Genomic DNA, 12,694 nt, shown 5'->3' with positions numbered 1-12,694 from the left:
TATTGAACCAAATGCAGTTCCAGAGCCTGATGATACGAGAGAGCTATTTAGGGAAGAAATGCCTGAGCTTTCTGAGTCATTTCTTGCATATTCAGCATTTGCTCTCTTCATGTTCACCATGTTTTATAATATTATTTTTATTACCGTTATAAAACCAGCAGTGGATGGCGGCAGATGATCAGTTTCAGTTGAAAGTACAAATCCAGCCATGGCGCAGCCACAGGCACTACCAGCAGCAACCAGCCAAGGCTGACATTATATATCTTTGTACTGAATTTTAAGTTCTAAACAAGTTTCAGAAGTAATACATTGAAGGCATGTTCATCGCTGTTTTGTAACAAAATACAAACATTTCCTTGACCAATAATATTACTATTGGAAGACAGAAAAATTTACAGTTACCATCATTCTTCTAAAATCAACCTAAAATTGCAGTGTCTCTTAAGTCTGTTTAGAATCTGTGGCTACAGAGTTTTCATTTTCAGTATATCATACTAGTGTTTAACCAAATCCATTTGAAAAATGACCTTGTTTAAGTGATTTGCATTACATACTGATTCACTATAACCATTTATCAGAACATTTCAGTTGATGAACCTCAGAAAATGAAATGAGAATCCAACTTCCATGACAGCAGTACAGAGTAACCAACACTCCTTACTGATCACTAGAACAACTATGGTTACGATCTTGTGGATTTATTAGGAATTTGGGATAGTGTGTGTGTGATCTTTAACTTAAGGTCGCAGATCCTTTAAGCAGCCTCAACTTGACAAACCCATTTATAGAACTTACATACTCGTGATCGTGATCGGCATTAACTATTTAACTGTGTAAAATTAAGGGTATCAACCCCATGAACAGAAGAATATTGTTCTCCCAAGATTAGTACTACAGAATCATGAAGTCTGAAATTGGACAATTCCCCTGTCATCAAGGTTCAAGTAAGAGGATTCAGCAATGAAATCGGCCTCCATGGATTCGGTGAATCGACTAGAACCTTAGAAATCAAGTACCAATCGGCTGATTCAAATTGGATTAATCGGAATTGGTCCAATTTGGCCAGAATTAGATTCCTCAAACCATGCCTGTCATAAAGATCCTTACTTGTATTAAGATTCACATAGCATATATTGACAGGAACAGCAGCTCCACCTGCCTGATATTTTGGGTTGGGCTTGGGCCCATTCCAGGATATGGTGATAATTCTCAACCTGGACTTCCATTGTGGCCCAGATTTAACTCAGCCCATTATATTATTGAATCTTGTTGTATTGAAATGTTGATTTCAATCAGAAGATGTGCAAGTTGGTTGCTTTGACTTTTATCAAATTCTATTTAATTTTCAAGTCAATGATGATATTAAAGATGGAAAGAAGTACTCAAGTGACATATGTGGATGATGGAATCTTCTTCCCCAAGAAAATGTAAATGGTGAAATTGGGGCCAACAACTTCAAGGGGATCACCAAAAGATATTTAAGATAATCAACTCATATCATTCTACATCATTCGAACCCTTCCATTTGGACTGATACTTTTGACTACTACTTTTTTTTTTTTTTTTAAATAAAAAAAATTTAACCTTCCTTGATGATAAGGTAAAAGAATCGTCACGAGTCACGACATCAAAGTACTATTTCTCTCTCACATAGGATTCTTTAATATTCTTTGTATCTCTCTGATTAATCATATGGGCCCAATGAAAATGATATCATTTTATACTACCATTGGTGTGGCTTATAGATTCTACTCCACGCTACAGTTTTAAGAATGGATTTCGGATACAGGATCGGTCTCAGACCAATCCGGATCAGCCCGATATACGGGATCACCCAAAGTTGTGGATTTTTTTTTTCTAAAAAGAAAAAGAAAAAAATACTAATGGAATAAATATTTTGACTAATCAAAATAATTATGGGTTTAGTTTTTATTTATCATATTTAAAACAAAACTTGGATCTTTATTGGGAACCACCTTTTCTCTTCTAAAATATGGGATGACATGACTTGGTGTTGTCACAAAATGAAACTTCTCTTATTTTATGTTTGAAGAAAATGGAGTTTCATAGAAATCCAGTAATATTGTATTCCAATTTTCCATTTAGTTTCAAAATGACCACAAAAATGGAATCAAGAATGTTCTTAATTTTCATTTAATTAAGCAAATAGATCACGAAAATAGAACATATGTCACTCTTAAAGGTCACCTAATGAATATTGATTCAATGTAATTAACAAAAACCTTAACGTATAAGTTTTCTCACTAATGATTGAAGATAAATGATTAAGAAAGACAATGAATCACTTTATTTATTATCGTTAATAATGGATGCAATTTAACCATATGATAAAGAAACTTTTCAATAAAGCCTCTAGTTTTTTGAAATTTTTTAGATAATTTTCTCATCCTTGATATGCCTAGAACCCTTTTATAAAACTCTTCACTAGAAATTGTCAAACTCTTCAGTAATTTGGGAAAAGGTTGTATATATTGTTGATTAGAAATTAGAATGTACAATCCTCTCATAATCTCTCTCCTCTCCTTCCCAAGGCACATGGGCAGCATGCCTATCCCTTAGCACAAAAAGAATGAGGATAAATTTCTAGGGAAAATTTTCTGCCACTCGTGGACGGTTCACCCACCATCCTAGGGTCTTAATTTATCCTCTCCTAAAATACGGGGTCAAAAATATCTCTTCCACTATTCTCGATGCCCATCCCAAGGTGCTGACATCCATCGGGGATGGAATTCTTCATGTGCTGGGGGTGAAGGGAAATTTGGTCTTTTCCTCTTAATGAAATGATGAGAAATGTACTTCATAAGTTGGGATTATTTTTTAAAGGGAAGGGATCTACCCGCTACGTATGTAAGATGGAATCTCCCATGTCATGTTATTTGGAGCTCGAGAGGAAATGCCACATGATTCATATATATAATGGGCTTCACATGTTAGGGAAGAGAGAGAGAAATTTCCAGGGCGTTTGATATTTGCAACATGACCATCGTTTTTCCTTCTACCGAAAAAAAAAGACCATCATTTTTCCTTTATTACTGTATAAATTTACGGGGGTTTCTCCTACTCATTTTTCGAATAATTATCACCTCCAAGTCGCGGGCACTTCTAATTCCTCCAATTCCTCTAATAAGGGGAAGTGGAACTCACCTCGGGCAGGGAGTAGGGTGGTCATTTCCGCCTCGATGTGAGGAATTGGAGGAATTGGAGAGGGCAGCGAATTGAAGGGGATAATGATTCCTCATTTTCCATGTGTTGTAAATTGAAGACAATTTTCATCATTTATTGGCCACATCGGTGTAATTATCACCTAATTTAAAATGTACAATTAACATAACCTAACAACTAAGGTTGCTTTATTCCGACCTAGTGGTCGTGGGTTCAAGTTGAAATAGCATCTCCACAAAATGGAGATGAGGCTCCATACATTATGACCCTCCCCAAAATGGTTTCAGGGATTGATATCGGATTGTTGGAATTGCCCAATCTGTATTGGTTTCGATGGTCGACGATAGTGATTTTGGGGCAATCCTATATCAATGGATCGGTATGGACCAAGGGCAAAAAAAAAAAAAAAAAAACCAGCAGTGATGGGGCCTTATGCACTGGGAACGCCCTTTTTTGTTGATCGCACGATCAGCACAAAAGATGATTCAATTGCGATGTAGCTGATGCTCGCTCCACACATTGGATCCCTTATGACTCATATGATTAGATATCCGATGCCAATTGGACGGTTAGAAAACTGAGATAGAATCATAATGCGAAGTTGAAACCTTCTAGAAACCAGAATATTCGAAGTCAAATCATCTAGTTTGGCTCCCAGGTTGGAGGAGACAGGGATGCTTTTGACGGATTTTCAGTTTTTAAGAGAAATGACGAAAATATCCCAACAACAACTTCATTTGGAGGCAAAGTTGTTTTTATTCAAACATTCTCTATTGACACAAAAGCCCTTTCGTATTACAAGAATACCCATCTACTCCATATCTGTATTTTGTTGAATCCGGACGAATCTGAAGGGAGGGGACCTATCCTGTGTGGGTCCCATAAAGTACGAAAAGTCTTTTTAAGCGGTGCAGAAAAGCGTTCCAACCCATTATTTTTCTATTGACGTGATTACCCTTTCGTATATTCTCCTTAGCCACCATTTTTCTCATGATGAAAGCATGGATATGTTGTCATTTTTGAAAGAACTGGGGGTAATTTAGACTGTGGGAAAATGGATAATTACCCAACCTAGAAGTAGCCTAGGGTATTAGATTCTAGAACGTCTCCCGTTTCACGGGTATCTCGGCCAATGGATGATAATGATCGCCGCCAGGTTGGAGCGGGAGAGTAAGGAACTCTCAAGTTAGCCCCTTTTGTAAAGTTTAAATTACGATATTGCCATTCCACAGTTGGAAACATCGCCTGCTGCGTTTGGTCACAAAACTTTTGTTTCTACCCTATAATTGAAAGGGCTAGATATTCAATGTATTTACTAAAACAGCCCCAATTTTTTAATTGACAAAATTACCCCTTCAGATTTAGAAGCATAGAGAATTTAATCCATAAATCTAGTATGGTTGAATGATGTGAACCATATTCATTTGATTTAGAACAAATGGTAGTGATACCTAGAATTGAACCCACCTGCCAAGACCATGTCCATGTGAAAAACCCTAAACAAATCCTAATAAGAACCAAACAAAGACTTGTAATTTTGTGTATCCTGAAACCCTAACCAAGATATTTGATATGGACTCATTAAAAAAAAAAAACAAATAAGTGTTTGGATTGGAAACTAGAAGTCAAAATAAGATCCATTATTATTATGTTTTCTACATAGCTTTAGAAGGACAAGAATTTAAAAGATTCCTTGAAAGATAATTTAATTTCATGATAATAAATTAACCTCAATCTTGCCTGAGTGAACAAGACGATAAATTTCAAACTCATGAAAGAAAAGCCAAAAATATTTAGGAATTTTTTTAGTCCACGTATATCTTCGATTTATTATTATTACTTGAAACATTTGAAAATAGGTCCATCAGGTGTTTTGATTTGCTTCTTTCTATGAAGTTGCCGTTAAAACTTCATGACACCATATGTCAAAAACTTTTTTTTTTTAGGGGTACAAATAATTAGCCTCAGTCTTGCTTGAGCGAACAAGAGGTTAAATTTCGAGCAAATGAAAGAAAAGCCAAAAATATTTAAGAAAATAAATTGACAAAAATCATATTAAGGTGTGGTTTTCTACTTTGGTATGTGAGTTCTGTTTTCATCTATGATGTGTAGTTCTTTTATATGACACCAGTAAGTACACCTAGATGCCCAAAAAATTTGTTAGAGAAATATAGAAACAAACCAAAATAAATATTAAAGGAAGCAAGTTTGGGGATGGATAAAAGATACTATTGTTGATGCAATTTGTTTTTTCAATTTAAAATAGAAGTTTTTCATTTTCTGACCCCCACCCCTTGAAAAAAGAAAAATCTTTCCTTATGAATGCTTTTTTTTTTTTTATTGGTTGTTGTTTACAATCTACATTGACCATGTGTCAATTTTATGCAACAAAAAAAATTTGAAGGAAAGAAAACAAACTAGTTTCTTTATTGAGTAGTTAAACCTACTAAGTCGTAGTTTGATTGTCACTTAACTTTTGGGGACATTGTCTATATCATTTTTTATTCATATCGAATTTTAACTTTTTCACATATTTAAAATAAAGGTCTACGAAGTGATTCATATAAAAAAAATATGATACAATTTAGGCTCATGAAAATACAAAGTGAGAGTCTAATTAATGCATGATCAGCTATATGCGGTTGAGGTGGTTTTCTATAATTGAAATCCCCCCCCGCCTCTCAAAAAAAAAAAACCTCATGTGAGAAGAAATAGTACTTTGATGTCATGAGAAAGTTTTTTTCCGAAAATTTAAAATTATATGTTGCAATAAAAAAATTAAAAATCTTGTGAAATTTGATGGGGAGAAAAAATGAAGAAAAGAAGCCAAATTCTTTATTGAGTAGTTAAACTTGTCAAGTCGCAGTTTGATTGTCACTTAACCTTTGGCTGCATTGTCTACATCATCTTTTATTCATATCAAAATTTAAGTTATTCACCAATTTTAAATAAATTTCTATGAAATTATTCAAATAAAAAATAAAAAATGATACAATTTAGACTGTTGAAATTACAAGTTGAGAGTGAAGTGCATGATCAATCATATGGTTGAGATGGTTTTCTATTATTCACATCCAAATGGTATCTTTTCCTATCTTTTTTTTGGTGTAGTATCTCTTTCTATCTAATGACTAAAATAACCAAATCAACTTTTCATATGACTGAAGAAAATCTCTCATTATTGCTAGAAGAACATTTTTTAATTTGAATGAAGATGCAAAAAACCAAAAAAAAAATATAGAGTTCATATTTGCTGTTTTTGGACAACCAAATGGAAGGAGAACCAAGGAAACACAAAAAAAAAAAAAAAAAAATAAAAAATCTTAAGTTATTCTTCAAAAATAAAAAAACCATAACATTAATTCATGGCCTGTTGGTTTTATTATTTTGAAAATCAGAACTCATTTCAATCTGTGAAATTGGTTCTCTAATCCCAATCATGGTTTTTAAAACTGAGTCTAGTCAGTGGTTAAATAATAAAAAAATACGGACACTTTATTTTTTAAGTTTGTGATTTGGTTGAGTTGAGCCTCTTAATCCATGGAATTTGACCTTCCGATTGGACTGAAAAACAATATTTTAAATTTTCATAAAGAGGGTGGGAGTTAATGATGATATTCAAAGCTCTAGGTGTCCAATCATAATGGTATATCACATTGTATGAAGAGATTCTCTCTTCACCCTAGTTCAACAAGCAATCGATATTTTACGATCAAAGGTGTAGTACTGCTTGTAGTAGTGGTTTTTCTATGTCATATTAATTGTTTTTTTTTTCCCATTTTCCTCCTTCACATAAGCAAAAACCTAGGAAAAAAAGAGCTAGGTCCTTCCTGGTTCAACCATCGGTCCTGTTTTAAAGACTATGATCACATGCCATTTTCAAGTTAAATCAGATTGAATTCAATCATTTATTTACTTACAAGTATGCATGCATGACCAATGGGAGGATGAAAACTCCAACATTCCATTTGTATTTTTTTTTATAAGAAAAGAAAACTTATAAAACAACTCAGTCTTATCCCAACTAAATGGGATCAACTACATGGATCCTTGCCTACAACAATGTATATCAACACACAACAAAAAATGACATACCCAAAAAGCTTATATTTAATTAAAGAAAATCAGAAACAACATCCAATTTGTCTGATGAGCACCAATTAGATTTGGCCAAGCCTACTAATATGTGTGTTGGGTTTATAAGATCTCTAGACTGATTTTTAATACATAAGTTCTCAAATGACAATAACAGAAGGGAGAGAGAGAGAGAGAGAGAGAGAGAGTCTCCTATGGTCATTCAACAGTAAATTGGTTCATCCATGCCACTAGTTCCTTATAATCGGTCTAAATGTTGAGTTTATCGAAAACTAAGGCCCTGATTTTTTTGTAACCTAAATGATCACAATCACTCTTGTTTTACAGAGTTGGACCCTTAAACTCCCGCCATGGCTAGAGGAGAACCAAATTGCATGAACAAGGTTTGATTATGAACGTGACTCAAGCAAAAAACCCAGGCTGTCGTAGGTACACATTCCATCTGTACCTACATATAACTGTAGAGCCAACCCTCAAATGAGAGGACAAACATATCAACCTCCTATCGGTCCTTTCCTGTAATCCTTATCCGTAGGATAAGTTTTTATTTTTTAATGAAACTAAAATAAACTTAAAACAGAGAACACAATTTCTATTTTCTTGCCAATCAGTTGGTTCTTCTAGAAAGCATAGATATTTCTGTCATTTCAGAAGGGAGAAGGGGGTATTATCGTAAGAAAAATTTCAATGGCATCAAGAAATATTAGTGGAAAATCAGGGGCATTTCTAGGGAGGTTTCTGTTTTTCGCTGATGCTGAAATTCGGAGCTTCTTTGGACATTTTGGGAAGACAGAGAGAGAGAGAGAGAGAGAGAGATCCTCTTCCTCTTCTTTCTCTCTCATTTAATTCAGGACAGAAGATTTAGACGAACTCGGCAAAGAAGAGATATACAAAGCTAAAGACAGATATGTCTCTGCCTAAGAGCTTTGACCCTCTGTGTTCACATTTTAAATTTCTATTTTCATCCTCATCTTGCCTTACAATAACTCCTTTGTTCCATTAAATCACCTGTGGGTCTTTAACCCATCTGGGTTTTTATCGTATTGCTCTTCCTTCTTACGCGAGGGAATCATTAAATCTTGTGGGTTTTCGATCTGTTAATCTATTGCTTTCTGGGTTTTGACTATTTTTAGTAGACGAAGGTTTGTTCTGTTGTCCTTCCTGGAAGGTTTTATCTGTTCGTTTCTCCAGCGTATTCTGCCTTCAGAGCCCCGAATGTTCTGAGATGACATTGGGTTCTTGAGGTTATGCCTGAACGTGGATTCCGAAAATTCTGCAGATAAGAAAAACAGGAGCTTTAGATTTTATTTATTTTTTCTTTCCCCCTTACTATTTGTGTTTGATCTCCCTTTCAAATCTTGGGATTTGATTTGTTCGGAGATCGAAAAAATTTGGGAAAATATATGCTCTGATATATGGGGAATTGCTGTGTCACACCGGCGAGTTTGTTGGGGAAGAAACAAGGGAGAAAGAAGCCCAACCCTTTCTCTGTTGATTATTCTGGGAATTATGGAACTGGAGCTGGTAATAAGGTTGTCTTGAAAAATCCGACTGGTCAGGATATTGGGGCCAACTACGTGCTGGGTCGTGAGCTCGGTAGGGGAGAATTCGGGATTACGGTTCTTTGCACTGATATAAAGACAAAGGAGGCATTTGCCTGCAAATCAATCTCCAAGAAGAAGTTGAGAACTGCAGTGGATATCGAAGATGTGAGAAGAGAGGTGGAGATCATGAAGCATTTGCCCCCACACCCAAACATTGTGAGCTTGAAGGATACTTATGAGGATGATAAAGCCGTTCATCTCGTCATGGAATTGTGCGAAGGTGGTGAATTGTTTGATCGAATCGTTGCGAAGGGACATTACACCGAACGGGCTGCCGCCACTGTTACTCGTACCATCGTTGAAGTTGTTCAGGTTAGTCCTCGACAATCTCTGTTTTTCATGAATTTGTATTTGATTAATTGTGGGTATTATGATTGTTTCTTCCTTGACACAAATTTGATTAATTGTGGGTATTATGATTGTTTCTTCCTTGACACAAATTTTAGGTTTTAATATCAAGAGAGCTCTTGTTAAAGGTTCAATTCTTTGTCCCAGTAGTTGTTTTTAATTATGGGTTTTCATGTAGAGACGGATTTTTGCGTTTTTTTCCCCCTTTTCTGTTGATATCGATTTTGATAGTTCTACTTATGCAGGAATCTTGGTTGAAGTAGCTTTAATTCTTGGATCTCTGGAAATCGAATCTTTAATTGGTGAATTCAAGTTCTCACCTTTTTTGCACAGAATCTACTTTTTTCTTTTGTTTATGGAAATCCTTCTCTCATTCTCCAGATTACATCCAAGGTACACTCGTCCTTGTGATGGGAGATACCCATTCACGTGTCATTAGAACAAAAATGGAAACTTGACTAATTTTGTCTTCATATTACAGGTCTTCCTTATTCTGTTATCCATGATTCTTTGTCTGAAGTCCCCACTAAAGTTGTGTCACTTGGTTTTTTATTCCTTATCCCATATTTTATCTTATTTTTTCCTACCCAGTTTTTTTAAACTACTCTATTGGCTTTGTTTCCATTATCCACTCCTGTGGTACCAGTTATCTGTAACTTTGTAGTAATTCGGGCAGTCATCGATCTTTTATTTGATGTGGAAGCATCTGAACTGATTCGTTTTGCAATTAGAAAGGTATCAATGTTTGAAATCCTGACAAGTTTCAACCTGTACTCCTAGTATGGAATTAGCAAGGACCAAGTAAAGGGTCTTCCGTATCTGTTACTGCCTTTCTGGTTCTAGTAATGACAGTACTTGCTGTTTTCTTAAACTTGAAAGTTACTTCTGTACTTTTTGTTTATTCTGTATTCAACTTGTTCCTGGGAAGTTGACAGTTGTGTCTTTATTGCCTTGCAGGTTTGTCACAAACATGGGGTGATGCATAGGGACCTCAAACCTGAGAATTTTTTGTTTGCAAACAAGAAGGAAACATCTCCCTTGAAGGCGATTGACTTTGGGTTATCAGTTTTCTTTAAACCAGGTAATAATTTGTCATCATGCTATTGCCTTAGCTTATTTTGTTCTGTATCATATAATTTGGTGAAATACCATGGCCTAAGATTTATCATTCTCCACAGGTGAAGTGTTTACAGAGATAGTCGGAAGTCCTTACTACATGGCTCCAGAGGTTCTGAAGCGAAAGTATGGCCCAGAGGTTGACGTCTGGAGTGCTGGAGTGATCCTTTACATTTTATTATGTGGTGTTCCACCTTTCTGGGCAGGTACATCTCTTCATTTCAGAGTATTTCTCTATTTCTAGTATATTTTTCCTGAAGCCATACAGATTATCCAACAAGTGCACATGCATTGGGTTTGTGAAGGATTCATGAAATTAGGGTGTGGAAAGTGTACATACTTTTGTTTTCCTCCAAGGGGGCAGGGGAGGAAGTGATAGCAATCAGATCTTGCTGTCTCCTATATTCTTGAGACTGCATACAAATTCCATTATATAGCTCTTTTCTGTTCCCCCATCCTTACCTTTGTATGCATCTTGATTCCATGCAGAAACTGAGCAAGGAGTTGCACAGGCTATTATTCGCTCAGTCGTAGATTTTAGGAGAGACCCTTGGCCTAAAGTTTCTGATAATGCAAAAGACCTTGTCAAGAAGATGCTTGATCCAGACGCAAAGCGGCGGTTTACTGCTCAGCAAGTGCTTGGTAATGTTCTGTTCTTGTAGATGTAATGTCTTATCTAAGTGCACTTTTTAACTTTTCAAACAAATGAGGAATTACTTGCTGTTGAAGCAAGCGCAATTGGAGACCTGTAGAATCTTGAAGCTTTTTTGTCGTTTACTTATGGATGCAGATCATCCTTGGTTGCAAAATTCTAAGAAGGCTCCAAATGTCAACCTGGGTGAGACTGTCAGGGCAAGACTTAGACAATTCTCCGTAATGAACAAGCTCAAGAAAAGAGCCCTAAGGGTAAGGATACAAACCTTGGCTGTTGTCCTGTACAAATTTAGAGTCCCTTACTGGTTGACATTGAACTGAAAGTTTCACTGCCACAGGTGATTGCAGAACATTTGTCAGTGGAGGAAGTAGCAGGAATAAAGGATACATTTGAAATGTTTGACACTGAAAAAACTGGGAAGATCAAACTTGAGCAGCTAAAAGCTGGAATACGAATGGTTGGACATCCATTCTCTGATGCGGAGATCGAGATTCTGATGCAAGCTGTAAGTTTGTTCCATGATCTTGCTCAGCTTCTTTTCAAAATTTAAATTTTTTTCCTTGCATTTTTTGTTTCATTTTAGAGACTTCTAATCAAAACCAGAACATTAATTTGGACTTACATCGATGGGTTGTTGATGGATGATGATTGTGTGAATGTTAGTAACCTGTTAACAACTGTTGGAATTCCTCCTAGTTCGTATTATGTGAAGGGGCACCTTTTGTTCATTTGAAAGTATTTGAAACTGGTTTTTACAGGGAGATGTAGATGGTGATGGGGCTCTGGATTATGGAGAGTTTGTTGCAGTTACAGTACACATGAAAAAGATTGGGAATGATGATCATCTTCGTAAAGCTTTTGCATTCTTTGATCAAAATCAGAGTGGTTACATTGAGATTGAAGAGCTACGTGAAGCTTTAGCTGATGAATTGGGTTCTAATGGTGAGGAAGTCATCAATGCCATTATTCACGACGTGGACACAGACAAGGTTGGTGTTATACTATTTTCCACATACATGCATGCATCAGTTTGTTTCTTGTATTTCAATCTGACTTGTCATTCTACCATACTGCAGGATGGACGAATTAGTTATGAAGAATTTGCCACTATGATGAAGGCAGGCACAGATTGGAGGAAAGCATCAAGGCAGTATTCTCGAGAACGATTCAATAGTCTCAGTATGAAATTGATGAAAGATGGACCATTGCAGTTAGAAAATGAGGGTAGATGAAACATTTTAATGAAAAGGAAGTAATTGAGAAAAATGAAAAGTAAAGAAAGAAATTCCCTTTACTTCTGTTTGTCTACAAATTTCTCTTTTTTCTTTTCCCTTTACCCATTTCTTTCTTCTCCTCTTTAATTATTTTATCCCTCATATGGATACTTGAATTTCTTTATATTCTCTCTCTTGAATCTTGGGTAGGAGGAGAGGGAAGTAGTAGGGTTGATGATTAGGTTGTCTTATGTTTCTGAATGGGCTACACCTTGCTATTTGTGTTTGATGATAAGGGAATTGCATGAGAGAAATGAGTTTAGAAGGAAAGGGAAGGTGGTTGTGGCTGTAGATATGTTAAATTTTGCAGGCATGCCCTTTCATCAACAAATTCTGTCTGTTGCTACTGCTAAAACCCTCCCACCACAACCCCCCCTCAAAAAAAAAAAAAAAAAAGAAAGAAGAAGAAGAAGAGAGAG

At 35.8% G+C, this 12,694-nt stretch overlaps 1 protein-coding gene across 3 annotated transcripts; it reads left to right on the top strand.

Annotated features, from left to right (window-relative positions):
* Positions 1 to 8,467: 8,467 nt before the first annotated feature.
* LOC122641684 (calcium-dependent protein kinase 20-like) lies at positions 8,468 to 12,237 on the top strand. 3 transcript variants are annotated; one of them, XM_043834972.1, is made up of 9 exons: positions 8,468 to 8,519; positions 8,603 to 9,194; positions 10,188 to 10,311; positions 10,409 to 10,552; positions 10,836 to 10,988; positions 11,137 to 11,252; positions 11,339 to 11,506; positions 11,760 to 11,990; positions 12,078 to 12,237. In XM_043834972.1, the coding sequence occupies exons 2-9, from the start codon at positions 8,694 to 8,696 to the stop codon at positions 12,231 to 12,233; spliced, it is 1,593 nt and encodes a 530-aa protein (XP_043690907.1). In that variant the 5' UTR covers positions 8,468 to 8,519; positions 8,603 to 8,693; the 3' UTR covers positions 12,234 to 12,237. The 3 variants fall into 3 exon arrangements, with proteins under 3 accessions (XP_043690907.1, XP_043690909.1, XP_043690908.1); XM_043834974.1 differs by having other exon boundaries at positions 8,476 to 8,598; positions 8,666 to 9,194; XM_043834973.1 differs by lacking the exon at positions 8,468 to 8,519 and having other exon boundaries at positions 8,600 to 9,194.
* The last annotated feature ends 457 nt before the right edge of the window (positions 12,238 to 12,694 follow it).

This window comes from Telopea speciosissima, chromosome 10 (genome assembly GCF_018873765.1).
Source record: "Telopea speciosissima isolate NSW1024214 ecotype Mountain lineage chromosome 10, Tspe_v1, whole genome shotgun sequence".
In the NCBI taxonomy this organism is placed as follows: Eukaryota; Viridiplantae; Streptophyta; class Magnoliopsida; order Proteales; family Proteaceae; genus Telopea; species Telopea speciosissima.
Note: the sequence above shows the minus strand (reverse complement) of the source record. Positions and strands in the feature narration are given on the sequence as shown.

Bases quoted from the DNA above. Each gene is read 5' to 3' on its own strand.
- LOC122641684 (XM_043834972.1), top strand. From the start codon at position 8,694: ATGGGGAATTGCTGTGTCACACCGGCGAGTTTGTTGGGGAAGAAACAA. The intron at 10,989-11,136 runs GTAATGTTCTGT...TTATGGATGCAG, and splicing joins TACTGCTCAGCAAGTGCTTG to ATCATCCTTGGTTGCAAAAT. The intron at 11,991-12,077 runs GTTGGTGTTATA...ACCATACTGCAG, and splicing joins ACGACGTGGACACAGACAAG to GATGGACGAATTAGTTATGA.